Source organism: Salvelinus alpinus, chromosome 26 (genome assembly GCF_045679555.1).
Source record: "Salvelinus alpinus chromosome 26, SLU_Salpinus.1, whole genome shotgun sequence".
Classification (NCBI taxonomy): domain Eukaryota; kingdom Metazoa; phylum Chordata; class Actinopteri; order Salmoniformes; family Salmonidae; genus Salvelinus; species Salvelinus alpinus.
Genome location: NC_092111.1, coordinates 13,276,139 through 13,289,209, shown reverse-complemented (window position 1 = coordinate 13,289,209; position 13,071 = coordinate 13,276,139). Strand labels below are relative to the sequence as shown.

General features: G+C 41.4%; 1 protein-coding gene across 1 annotated transcript; it reads left to right on the top strand.

Moving 5' to 3' along the window:
- The first annotated feature begins 6,508 nt into the window (after window positions 1-6,508).
- On the top strand, window positions 6,509-11,516 carry LOC139555408 (uncharacterized). The gene is made up of 13 exons (XM_071369157.1): window positions 6,509-8,700; window positions 8,807-8,878; window positions 8,967-9,050; window positions 9,174-9,320; window positions 9,410-9,490; window positions 9,612-9,761; window positions 9,879-9,928; window positions 10,050-10,119; window positions 10,212-10,298; window positions 10,392-10,490; window positions 10,613-10,693; window positions 10,802-10,906; window positions 11,355-11,516. The coding sequence occupies exons 3-13, from the start codon at window positions 9,033-9,035 to the stop codon at window positions 11,514-11,516; spliced, it is 1,050 nt and encodes a 349-aa protein (XP_071225258.1). The 5' UTR covers window positions 6,509-8,700; window positions 8,807-8,878; window positions 8,967-9,032.
- The last annotated feature ends 1,555 nt before the right edge of the window (window positions 11,517-13,071 follow it).

Here is a 13,071-nt window from a genome sequence, read left to right as displayed (position 1 = left end):
TCATTTTATGACTTCTATAAGGGTATATAATGGTATCCATAGTGCAGTATTAAGATATTCATTATGGAGCTTTATATTATAGTATAAATAATGTAAATGAGTAAAAGTGAATTGATGTATGTCAACTTGATGGCGATATTTGCTTGCTCAACAAAAGCTATATTGGTGTTAGAAGGTCTGAAGTTGCATGACATTCACATATTTATTTAATTGGCACGGCCCTGAAAGAGGTAGAAAAGGCCTCAAGATGGCAACAAATATATTCTATCAGAAAATCGAATCAATGTATTTATCCCATGCGCTGAGTAGAACAGGTGAAATGCGTACTTACATCTTCCTCTAACTCTGCCTTGGCAGAGAAGGGCTTGATGAATCATATACAGTATATTGAATTCAGAGGGTAAAGTCAGTGATATGAGATATGGTATGTTTATTGAGGCAAGTAGAACATGGGAAGAAAGGGGCTTAAAGTCAGACTTAAGAACATCCAACAGTTGTGCATCAGGCAAGTGCATTACCTAAGTCAGACTTAAGAACATCCAACAGTTGTGCATCAGGCAAGTGCATTACCAAAGTCAGACTTTTATGTGGAAAGCCCACTGATGAACTTTCTTTGAAGTCATGTTATTATAATCTTTGAAGTTTATTATTCAAAAAGTGATAGCATCATTGTTGACCGAACCTAAGGAGGATGGTAAAAGAGAAATTTTGTCTACTCTGTGTGAAAATAAATCACCCTACAGCTTTTTCTTGTATATTCTTCTCAGTGCTGAGACTAAATAATCATAGGCCATAAGGCTGCCTGTTAATCCGTCATCTCTGTACTCTTTTCTTCAAGTCATCCTGGCCAGGGACGGCACTGGGGTAGGCAGGTCAATGACTTGTCTATCTCAAATCAAAAAGATTAAAGAACCAGTGCTGCTGTAGGGGATCACACATCATTTGAGGCCCTTAGACTGAAATCAGACATAAAAAATTAACCGTGGTAAATATCTGAGTACTTCAGAATAATTTATCACTTGCCTTCTGATTTGATGTACCATTTAATGGGCACACTATCTGACAGACTCCCACAGCAGTGGGCTCTAAATGGTAATATAGTGTTACTAACTGTGTTACAGTAGTTTAGAACAGTAAAGTACATCATCTAAATGACCCTAAAATCCTATCAGCCTTTTTCTTAACCTTTGTCTTTTCCTTTATATATTCAATTATGATGTAATTATGTCAAAATAAACAATATGTCTCACAGCAAATGACTATCACACTTCTGCTGATGCAGTGAAAAGGATTTGTCTGAAATGTTATCAATAGATTCCCCAACTTTCTGAAAACCGTCCCTGTGATGATGTATGAATAAACAACAATGAAGCCCTTTCAATCTGATATTTCTATCAGGGTGGGATTCAATTTGAAATTGAGATCAAATGGGAAGATTTGACACGAATGCTCCAATAGAGCCATACTCACAGGTTGCAATTGAGCATCCGAAATTGCACCCTATTCCCTATATTGTGCACTACCTTTGACCAGGGTAGAGCACTAAACAGGGAATATGGTGCCATTTGGGACGTAACCAAAGATAAGACAGTTTGAGTTATGCACAAATGTCCCAATAAACAACCCAGTGAGTTATGAGAGACTCAATCACTCGATAACAGTGCCACTGATGACAATTTGGAAACTTCCTGTCAGTGCCAGACAGACATTTTAACTGCAGTAGCAGGCCTTGCTGAACTCATTGTCAACAGCGAGAGAGAGAGAGAGAGAGAGAGAGAGAGAGAGAGAGAGAGAGAGAGAGAGAGAGAGAGAGAGAGAGAGAGAGAGAGAGAAATGAACAGGACAAAAACAAACCAAGTTAAACTGGAAAGGGGCACTGATAAGGCTTTGAAATGTTTTAGAAAGGATTTTGCCTCAAAATTATTCTGAGCAGACATTCTTTCATTTCAGTCAGAGGTAGTCTTGACTGAATTCCATCTTAAAATGAGGGAAAAAGAAGACCCAAGTGTGCCCCGTCCTAAATAGCAATACAACTATATCAAGTCGGGGTCAAGTTGGGGTAAGTAAGCATTTCACTGTTAGGTCTACTACACCTGTTGTATTCAGCGCATGTGACAAATGACATTTTATTTTATTTTATTTGATGACACCTGACATTGTGATGTGACCACTGTGCTAAAAAATAAATACATAAATATCCTGTAGAAAAACAGATTGTATTTACAACCACTGGGAAATCATTCTGTACTGTGTGAATCTTTTGTGTTTCCACAAGTTTCTTAAGTATTTAAGTTTTGAGCTTTGGCTGCCTAATTCATTTCCTACATGCCTTTTGAGAGCCCTCATCCTAGAATCTGCACTATGAATCCCGGTGACCCTTACAACAGTTCTAATAAAAATGGATGTACTTTGTTTCAGACTACTTGATAGTTTTTAGACTTCTATGTCCTCAGAGGATTTAAGCATAACTTTATGCACCCCCCCCCCCCCCCCCCTCTTCATAATCTATAACTAAAAAAGAATGACTGCCTCTGTAGCCAAAATGTCAAGATGTGTCCAAATCATTTTGCTTTTTGAAAAACTGTCAAACATCAACCAATGTGTTATAGATTAGGTAATTAGTAAAAAATAAAAATCTGTTTGTTCTCAGTACAGCTGAATTGATTATAAACTAGTAAGGAACTCTACATGTTTGTTTACTCTCCTTCCCCACATTGCCAGAGGCTAATACACAAATCCATGCTGACATTTCCTCCTTATGTCCCCCATTATTGTTTCCCCTGCTTAACTGTCACGCCCTGGCCTTAGTATTCTTTGTTTCCTTTATTATTTTAGTTAGGTCAGGGTGTGACATGGGGAAGGTATGTGTTTTTGTATTGTCTAGGGTGCTTGTATGGTTTAGGGGGTTAAGTAGAGTAGATGGGTTTGTGTTTAGTGTAGGTGTCTAGCTGTGTCTATGGTTGCCTGAATGGTTCTCAATCAGAGACAGATATCATTTATTGTCTCTGATTGGGAGCCATATTTAAGACAGCCATAGGCACTAGGTTAATGTGGGTAATTGTCTATGTTGAACGTTTGTAGCTTGTGTGTGCACTAACGTTTGTAGCTTCATGGTCGTTTGTTGTTTTGTTTCAGTTTATGTATAGTGTTGGTTTCGTGTTTTCTCTCTTCTAAAAAAAGAAGATGTATTTTCCACACGCTGCGCCTTGGTCCTCTCTCTCACCCATAGACGATCGTGACATTAACACACATCCTGCTTATTAACAGTGTAAAAAATAAAAAAGGGATATTGTTCCAGACTATTGGATTTGGGAGTCAGACATGAGTAAACGGACATGAGTCCAGAGACTGTCCAGTAAACGGTGGCTAACCACAACAAAAAAGTGATACAATACGGTCAAAATCATACTGGCAGGAAAGGCATGGTATGTCCTTTTCAGAAGACCTGTCACCTGAACTCTGTATCTCAAACTGTAACTCTAGAGGTCCAGTTGGATAACAGTGTTATCTATAATATTTTAAATACCATCCTGTTCTGTCAATGATAACCTTGGTATCTGACATACTGTAACTGTAGAGGTATTTTATTCCTATCCATATGCAATATTGTAAATACCATTCTTAAATCACCACAAATGCATAAACTAAATCTCTTTTCCTGTCAGTTGCTAGGTTTCCATCCAATTGGCGACAGATTTTCATGCAAATATTCAAAATTCTGCATGAAAAAAATATGCATATTTTCCCACCAGTGTGTTTCCATCAAATTGACATGTTACAGATTAAGACGTAGTGCACATAAAATAACGTTTGCAGTTAAATTCCCATGTAAAAAAACAATAAAAAACAATTGGGCTTCCATCGTATTTTCAACTCTGATGGTTTTGCCAGTATTTTCAACTCTGATACTGATGGTTTTGTCAAATTGTTTGCGTTATATAGAGAATGTGCCCACTCTGGTCTAGGCACGTGTGTTCTAGCCAACAGCTCGCTGATAAAGTGTGGATATAGTCTATACTGTATGATTTTACTTGTCAAACGGCAGCCAAGCATTGATCATCATGCCATCAGAATAAGAACCTTGATATTTATTGGAAAGGAGCATCAACATCATCAAAAAGATCCAATCTTGTCTAGTGTATTTTGTTTTGTTGACATTTGTAAGGTTGACCAACAAATTTTCTGTATCCATCAGGCCTGTCGTGAAATGTTTTGTCTATCAGGTCCTTTACTCGCATATAAAAGTTGGTTGGAAACCTGATTAGTGTGACCAAATCGTGGCCTTAGAAGTCTGCTCACACACACTTCTGTTTGTTCCCCTCCATTGAAATTAAATGTGACTCTGAAGAAAGCAGCTGGCTGGGGTTTGGCTCATCTCTTGGATAACATTTTCCATACTTAAAGCATGTCTCTTCTTTAAAAGCACAGCCATGAGTGTATTTCTCCTGTGCGAGGATGAAGTGGACCGACAAATGCCTTCAAACCCCATTTGGAATTTGAGAGTGCCCCTGAGTTTTGACTGCGGGTCACTACATACACTCGCCAGCAGCAGTAAACCAAAGAGTGTAAAAGCAATGTATATTCAGTATTCACTCCCTTCATACATAGAAAAAGCACAGTGATGCTAAAGGGATGGGATCTGAACTTGACACAGCGGCATATCTGTAAAGTATGAGCAGGGTAAGGAGGTTTTCCTGACCACATGAACTGACCAGGGAAAACTCCTGACCCTGGACAAGGTCTTATTTTAGAGCAAAGAGGTGTTAGGCACTGTGTTGTCTGGTACAGAGAACATGAGTAAACTATAACAACAACATATTTTTTTAACACTCCATTTTGTCCTGGTGTTGATCTCTACTCCTGGGTCTTGAAGGTGGCAAGGACACACTCAAGAACACCCACATCAAACCACACCCCCAAGCCAACTCACGTTTGGCTTCTGTCATGGCCGCTTGAGGAGCAATCCAATAAAAACCAGGCCAAATCAGAAGGTGCAGTTATGGACATATGCCATCTATGGCCAAAAAGAGGCCTCTTAAAATGGACAAACTTAAACAAAGATGCTATATGTCATTGTGTATGGTGGCTGGGGATTGATTGTGAGATAGTGGACTTTATGCACCATACTTGACCAGCTCCACCTCCTTCTGCAACCCCTTTACTTTCCATCAAAGCCCAGGGATCCTCTTCAAATGTATGTGCATGTGGAGTTGTGCTACGTCCTCATAACGCTTCTTAGTCGTAGTCTATGACCTACCCTCTAAGTAACCTGTAGTTAACCTGAGGTCACCCTCCCCGGTTCTGTCCCTCTCCATGTCTCCTGCAGGGCCTGCTCACAGCCAACCACCCAGAGCTAATATCTGCCATCCTACCCGACTTCCAAAGGAATATGAAGGAATATGTAGAATGTGACCTGCAGGACATTTTGCCACATTCAGCCTAAAAATCTCCACCCACAGACCAATTAGGCACTGGAAAGATTGTGAGTAGTAAGACACATATTTCTGCTCTTTAGAATCAACAACTAGATACCGTAAATGGTCACACTTATCAAGTTTCCATCCAACCTTTTACTGCGAGTAAAGTGCATGGTGGATAAAAAATAGGCCTGATGGAAACAGGAAATTTGTTGGTCAACTTTCCAAATGTCGTGAATAGTGAAGACATCAAAACTATGAAAAAACACATATGGAATCATGTAGTATCCAAAAAAGTGTTAAACAATTTAAAATAGATTTGAGATTTGAGATTCTTCAAAGTAACCACCCTTTGCCTTGATGACAGCTTTGCACACTCTTGGCATTCTCTCAACCAGCTTCACCTGGAATGCTTGCAGGGTGAACAAGGCTTTAGTGACAGCTCTTTCACAGACTCTCCTTCACAACCAGACAACTAACCATTCCACTACTGGAGAATCCTAGCATCATCCAGTTAGTCAATGGGCCTGGAACAAACTGTTGTAGTTGGACTGATCACCCTGCCAGTCATACAGGAAGGAAACCAGTCATACAGGAAGGAAACTGCTCCAGAATGACCAGTTAGCTGTGCAACCTGGTCAGGCCCCAGAACAACAACCATCAATGGCTACTTTGTCTCCTCACTCTGTTAGGACACATTAATGGTCCGATCATCTTAAAGACTTTGAATCAGAGCTGTACAAATCAAATCAAATTGTATTAGTCACATGCGCCGAATACAACAGGTGTAGGTAGACCTTACAGTGAAATGCTTACTTACGAGTCCCTAACCAGCAATGCAGTTTAAAAAAATACAGATAAGAATAAGAGATCAAAGTAACAAGTAATTAATGAGCAGCAGTGAAATAACAATAGCGAGACTGTATACAGGGGGGTACCGATCAGAGTCAATGTGCGGGGGCACCGGTTATTTGAGGTAGTATGTACATGTAGGTAGAGTTATTGAAGTGACTATGCATAGATGACAACAGAGAGTAGCAGCGGTGTAAAGAGGGTGTGTGTGTGGGGGGGGGGGGGGGGGCACTGAAAATAGTCTGGGAAGCCATTTGACTAGATGTTCAGGAGTCTTATGGCTTGGGGGTAGAAGTTGTTTAGAAGTCTCTTGGACCTAGACTTGGCGCTCCGGTACCGCTTGCCGTGCGGTAGCAGAGAGAACGGTTTATGACTAGGGTGGCTGGAGTTTTAGACAATTTTTAGGGCCTTCCTCTGACACCGCGTGGTATAGAGGTCCTGGATGGTAGGAAGTTTGGCCCCAGTGATGTACTGGGTCGTACGCACTACCTCTGTAGTGCCTTGCGGTCGGAGGCCAAGCAGTTGCCATACCAGGCAGTGATGCAACCAGTCAGGATGCTCTCCAAGGTTTAGCTGTAGAACCTTTTGAGGATCTGAGGACCCATGCCAAATCATTTCAGTCTCCTGAGGGGGAAAATGCATTGTCATGCCCTCTTCATGACTGTCTTGGTGTGCTTGGACCATGTTAGTTTGTTGGTGATGTGGACACCAAGGAACTTGGAAGCTCTCAACCTGCTCCACTGCAGCCCCGTCGATGAGAATGGGGGCGTGCTCGGTCCCCTTTTTCCTGTAGTCCACAATCATCTCCTTTGTCTTGATCACATAAATGTATTTTCAATTTGAGGTCTTTCCCTGTGTTGAAAATCAAGTATAGTTTGGTGGCAAGGGCAGTGTCCTGTTTTTTTGGGAGCAGTTTTCAGTTGTGTACATTGCATATGTCTTAGTAAAACGCCCTTGATGTTTATTATGATGTTATGGGGGTGGGGAATGCAACAATATTGTATATTGTTTGGGGAAAAAATATGGGGTCAATTTCACGCCTTAAGTATTGATTTCAAAATAAAATCAATTGTAAACATTAGAAATAAAGTTGAAAATGTGAAGAATGAGAGAAGTGATGGATGTTGAGAGAATAGTTTGTAGATTTGTAAACAAAAGGAGCAGAACTAATTTAAAAGCAGAACAAATCATTTGAAAACTAATTTAAAAATAGTCTTTCATTTGAACTTTTCAAACAACCAACCCTATTGAATCCATTTCGCTCTTGCCTGCAGTTATTACCTTTGGTTAGATGACTTGGATTTCACGGACAGTTTTTTTCCGATTGCGAGTTTTGGTGGTTTTATTTTGTCCTACTCAGTTGTGTAATTTTATGATTTCATGTCTATAGACTGTTTAGTGAGGAGCTAAACCGGAAATTGCTTCTGCTACATTTTTCAAGTACCATTCCTGAGATGACTAATACAAGAAATGATTGACTGTCATTTTCAGCGATCTATATAACCGGTCTAGTTTCCTGATCATATTGGAGCTCCCTGCTATGTGTTGCTCTGGATGTCTTAGTCTAACGTCTGTAACTAGATGCTTAAAAACCTGTAGAATGAGAGTAGTTACTCAATATTTTTCTGTTGTTCAAGGCTCAAACACCTATGGGTCCATTTGGCAAACCACTCCCACCATCCCACCACCGACCGAAGTTGCAGCCATTGTGTCCTTTCCAAATAGCCTATATTTTTTGTATTTAATTACTTGTAAACTTCATACTTTGTATTAGTTCCAATAGGCCTCCAGTGTTGTTGTTTGCTTGAACAGTCACTGAGGCTGTATTTAACGTTAAACGATAGTTATTTCAGATGCAGCAGGTTTAGATATTTAGCTAACTAGCATTGATAGCTTAGCACCAAAGATACATTCTGAGAGACTAGAATTCCTGTACATTTATCCTGTAAATGTCTTCTAACATGCTTAATGTTACATCAGAATTTCTGAACCAAGAGGCGCAACATCACAAGACTTTCTTGAACGCTTAAGAAGTGAAAATTCTTGCACTGGTTGTTAATTTTGTCAATCTAAAGGCACAACCCAAATTCGAGCCAATAATAAGTAGTTGAACATGTTACTCCACAACCTTGTGAAAATGACATGTTTTCATTTGAGTCAAAAACAACTTTATCGAAGGAGTGCCTCTTGATTTGACAGCCTGCGATTTGAGATTCTTGGATCCAGCGGCCGTGTCTTTGTGAGACGCAGAGTAGGTGAATGGATTATTTCTGCATGTGTGATTTCCACCGTGAAGCATGGAGGAGGAGGTGTGATGGTGTGATGGCCTTTGGATGATGTGCCAGATGTTCCACAGCTGCCAGTCTTCCTTGGTGTCCAGAATGCTGCTATCATCCTTGAGGATGTGCCAGATGTGCAGACTATCCTTGAGGTACAATTTTCTGAAAGTTTTGGGTTTTATGTTTGAAAAATATCCCAGATATTCAAGTTGTGTCTCCTTGACATTAAACAAATCTCTTGTCTGCTTTCTGCTTTAGGAGGCCACTGGCAATTGGCAGTTGATTCCGATTAGGTTCAGCCCCCTGTACTGTGGGCCTGTTGTGATCAGGGTAAGAGACCCCCCCCCCACACACACACACAGTCACATCACGGTTACAATGTTTACTGTTTCCAACATGAATGTATTGTAATGTGCAGAACAATGCCGGTCCGGTGGTTAAAGCTTGGAGAACTTTCCAGTTCATCAGCCCCATCATCACCTACATGCGTGGGGGATCCCAAGTATGTGTCTTTGTAACTACCTAATCCTAATCTACATTGTCAGTCATTTGATCTTGGTGGAAATGTGTCACAGCAATTGCTGAAGTGGTTTTGTTGATGTTGTCTTGTTGTTTATCTCAACAGCAGGTGGTGGTGAGGATGCACCACGTGAGTAGGGTGAGAGGCCTGGAGACTCAACTGGTGTGGGCCATCTCCAAGGAGACAGCCAGGCTTAGTCCAGAGGGGATCCCCTACTGTGCCATCAAAGTGCAGTCCATCACTTGGATCCAGGTAAGCCGTAAATACTACTGAAATAGTATTAGATTAGGCTTTTCTTCACTTATTCCATTTGGCCTTAACATGTATTCTCTCTCTGTCAGCGTGTGGCTGGCAGGGTGACCCACTATGCGTCTCACCTCCGCCACGAGACGTCTGTGGACGTGACGCTTGGCTGCTACCAGGTAAATAAATGATTTCCTATGTATATAGACTAGACATTACTGGGCATTTTTGCATTAGATTTGGTGTGTTTTCTAATAACGTGTGTGTGGTAAACAGGTGTGTTGTGTGTGTTTTGAGCAGCAGACTGATGTCTCAGTGGTGTACGCCACTCTCCACATGGGGCTGGACGGGCTTCTCTCCTCTTCAGCGTGGTCGGAGGCTGCCTCCTTCTCTACGCCCACCACTCAGCAGTTCACTGACCCAGAGCCTGAGGGCCACAACTGCTATGAGGTCAGACGTTACACACACATACTATTGACTAGGAGCATTAAGATCCTTCCATTGACCGGTTGTTTGTTATGTCATTGCATTGGTCACTGATTTTGAATGCTTGTTTTGTTGTCGTAGGGCTGGGAGGAGGACCTGCTGCCTGAGGAGAGGGAGGTTCCTCTGCTAAAGTGAGTTCCTCTAAATGTCTGTGTAGTCTGGGCTTGTCAGATACTGAAGGATAGTGGTCATAATGCTGTTATCCCCCATTGACTCTAATGGTTGACATGCTCCATTCCCTCCCTTTCACAGCCTCTACCTTATCACCAAGAGAGTGGAGGACATCGCCCTGAGGCTCGTCTCCCTGCGCCAGGCCTTCACTGTGAGTGGCCCCACTTTTCTTTTTCTCTCTGTGACTTCTTGTTCTGTCTCCTAGAGGAAGATGTCTCACCCTAACTATTCCCTCTTCCCTAGACCCTGCTTGGTTCCACCCTGAGCAGAAACCGTCTGTTTGTGGCGGGAAAGGTCCTCCTGGGCGCACTGGTTCAGGCCAACCACATGGTAACTCACTAACTCATTCTCTTTCAAGGGAAAGAATGCGTACCTGAGGGGATATATGTTCTGTTCACTAAGATGCTCTTTTCTTTGTCATAGGACGAGGCCAAGTTCATCCGTACCTATAAGGACTTTGTGGACTACCTGAGTGACCCCTCCAAGCGGAATGACATTGAGAGGGAGCTGGCTGAGGCAAAGGTGAGTTCATTAACTCTTTCAAGTCTCACTGAGTTCTTCCACATGCATGTCTTTTATACATCACAGTAGCTGATCTATATGAAATCATTCCTATTTTCTCCAAATGTGTTTTCTTGTCCTAGATCCATCATGTGAACATGATAGATGTCCTCTTTGAGCTGGTGCTGTTTGGGTTAATGACAGCTCAGAAGTCCCTGATGGTGGTAAGTAGCATCTCACCGGTACATGTTTTGATATCTCTATTAGCAGTTTCACTTAAATTCCTCTTCTCTTCTATTCTCTCCTCTTTTCTCCTCCTTTGTTTCCTTTAGCACCCTGGTGGGTTCGTGGAGCGTCTGTACGCTCTCCTGTACTCCTTCCTGCCCACTGCTGCCAACATGGAGCCAGAGGCTGACAGATACCTGCTGCTGCTCAATGTAAGAGTAAAGAGATTACTTCTTTTTACTTCCATATTCTTAAGTGTACTTCCTTTTTACCTCCTTATTCATGGTTAACCAGGTTCCAATGCCATTTTAGGGGGAGTATTTCTAATTGTCTCTCTCCTCTTGATTAGCTAGTAACTCAGAGCCATTTTCTATGTGTTGTGTGGTGTTCTCTTCAGGGCGGGCTGATGGTTCTGCTAGATGACATGTTTGGCCAGCAGCTGGCCTGGTACTTTAACCCAGAGTCTCTGGTCACTGAGCTCTCCAGCCTCCTGGAGTACCACTTGGAGAACCTCATGGCCAGCATGTAGTCCTACTGCAGGGACCATACTCCTTTCTCCTTCTCTCTTTTGAAGGAATTGAGGACTTGAAGTGCTTTGTTGTGCCCTGATTAGTTAACACCCATTAATTTAATGTATTCTCTTGTTTTCTCTCCCCACAGGATTCTTGTGACACTTTGCCACCCAACAGGGATCTAGACACCAATGCACTACATTACTTTGCACTGAATTTTACATTTTTAAATAAAACAAGTTGTAGTTCAAAAACATTTTGGTTTCCGTCTTTTCATTTATTTGATTTTATGACCATTTCCTCTTCCTAGAGTTATAATGCTAATATTAGATTATTACATGAACAATGATGCTTTACTTTCTGCATATGGAAATTTAAAAAAACGTTTAGTTGATTTACAGATACTACAGGCCCACACTTTATATGGTTTTGTACTGTGGGTTGTGATAGTGTACTATTTAAAAACATGTAGGACTACATCCACTGAGTGCACAAAACATTAGGAACATCTTCCTAATATTGAGTTGCACACCCTTTTCCCTCAGAACAGCCTCAATTCGTCGGAGCATGGACTCTACAAGCTGCCCTAAGCGTTCCACAAGGATGCTGGCCCATGTGTCAAGTTGGCTGGACATCCTTTGGGTGGTGGACCATTCTTGATAAGCATGGGAAACTGTTGAGCATGAAAAAAACAGCAGTGTTGCAGTTCTTGACACACTTAACCCGGTGCGCCTGGCACCTACTACCATACCCTGTTCAAAGGCAGTTAAATCTTTTTTCTTGCACACTATTCCTACTATACATTAACAGTCTGCCATTGTAGACTCCAGTAACTTGTGTATCTTAGTTTTTTATATTTGCCATTAATGTCTGAACCATTTACCATCTTTCCCACTGAAACCAGTAATGTTAGCGTTCATGTGAGAGAAGGTGTAGTAGTGCATACTGACCACTAGTTGGATCATAGTGTGGGTGGTGGAGTTCATGCAGGAACACAGAGGGTAGAGGCATTCTCCATCACAGTAGAAGGCAGAGTAACCCGTAGGAGCCAATACCCAGTCCTAATGGAGAGAAACACCATAGAAATCGAATGACAAGATTAGATGAATAGACTCTTTCTATGAGAAATACATGATAAAGAATGCAAAGAACATACTCTACAATGCACATCCTACACAAATGCCTTGCTTCCCTAAAAAATACTAACTGTGTGTTACAGCAAATAAGGTGGTACAATGTTAGCTCATGATTATCTATTCAGTACAATGAGTAGTTAAGAGAGATAGAATCTCACCTTCCAGCCTTGTTCACTGAATCTCACATATAATTCATGTCTCTTACAAGCCTGACGCCCACTGTTGACATGGCTGTGATCCGAAAGGGCAGGTCGTATTTGGGCTTCTTCTTATGATAGCAAATTTCAATTTACAAAAAAAAAATGACGTTTTCGTCTTTTGAGCTTCTAGTCATGAAATCTATGCAGCCTACTCAATCACTTTTTATAGCTACTGTTTACAGGCCTCCTGGGCCATATACAGCGTTCCTCTCTGAGTTCCCTGAATTCCTATCAGACCTTGTAGTCATAGCAGATCATATTCTAATTTTTGGTGATTTTAATATTCATATGGAGAAGTCCACAGACCCACTCCAAAAGTCTTTCGGAGCCATCATCGACTCAGTGGGTTTTGTCCAACATGTCTCTGGACCTACTCACTGCCACAGTCATACTCTGGACCTAGTTTTGTCCCATGGAATAAATGTTGTAGATCTTAATGTTTTCCCACATAATCCTGGACTATCGGACCACCATTTTATTACGTTTGCAATCGCAACAAATAATCTGCTCAGACCCCAACCAAGGAGTA

Excerpts from the sequence above, each read along its gene's own strand:
- LOC139555408 (XM_071369157.1), top strand. Across the intron at positions 9,491-9,611 it reads TGACGCTTGGCTGCTACCAG|CAGACTGATGTCTCAGTGGT; the intron begins GTAAATAAATGA and ends TGTTTTGAGCAG. Across the intron at positions 10,694-10,801 it reads CTCAGAAGTCCCTGATGGTG|CACCCTGGTGGGTTCGTGGA; the intron begins GTAAGTAGCATC and ends TGTTTCCTTTAG.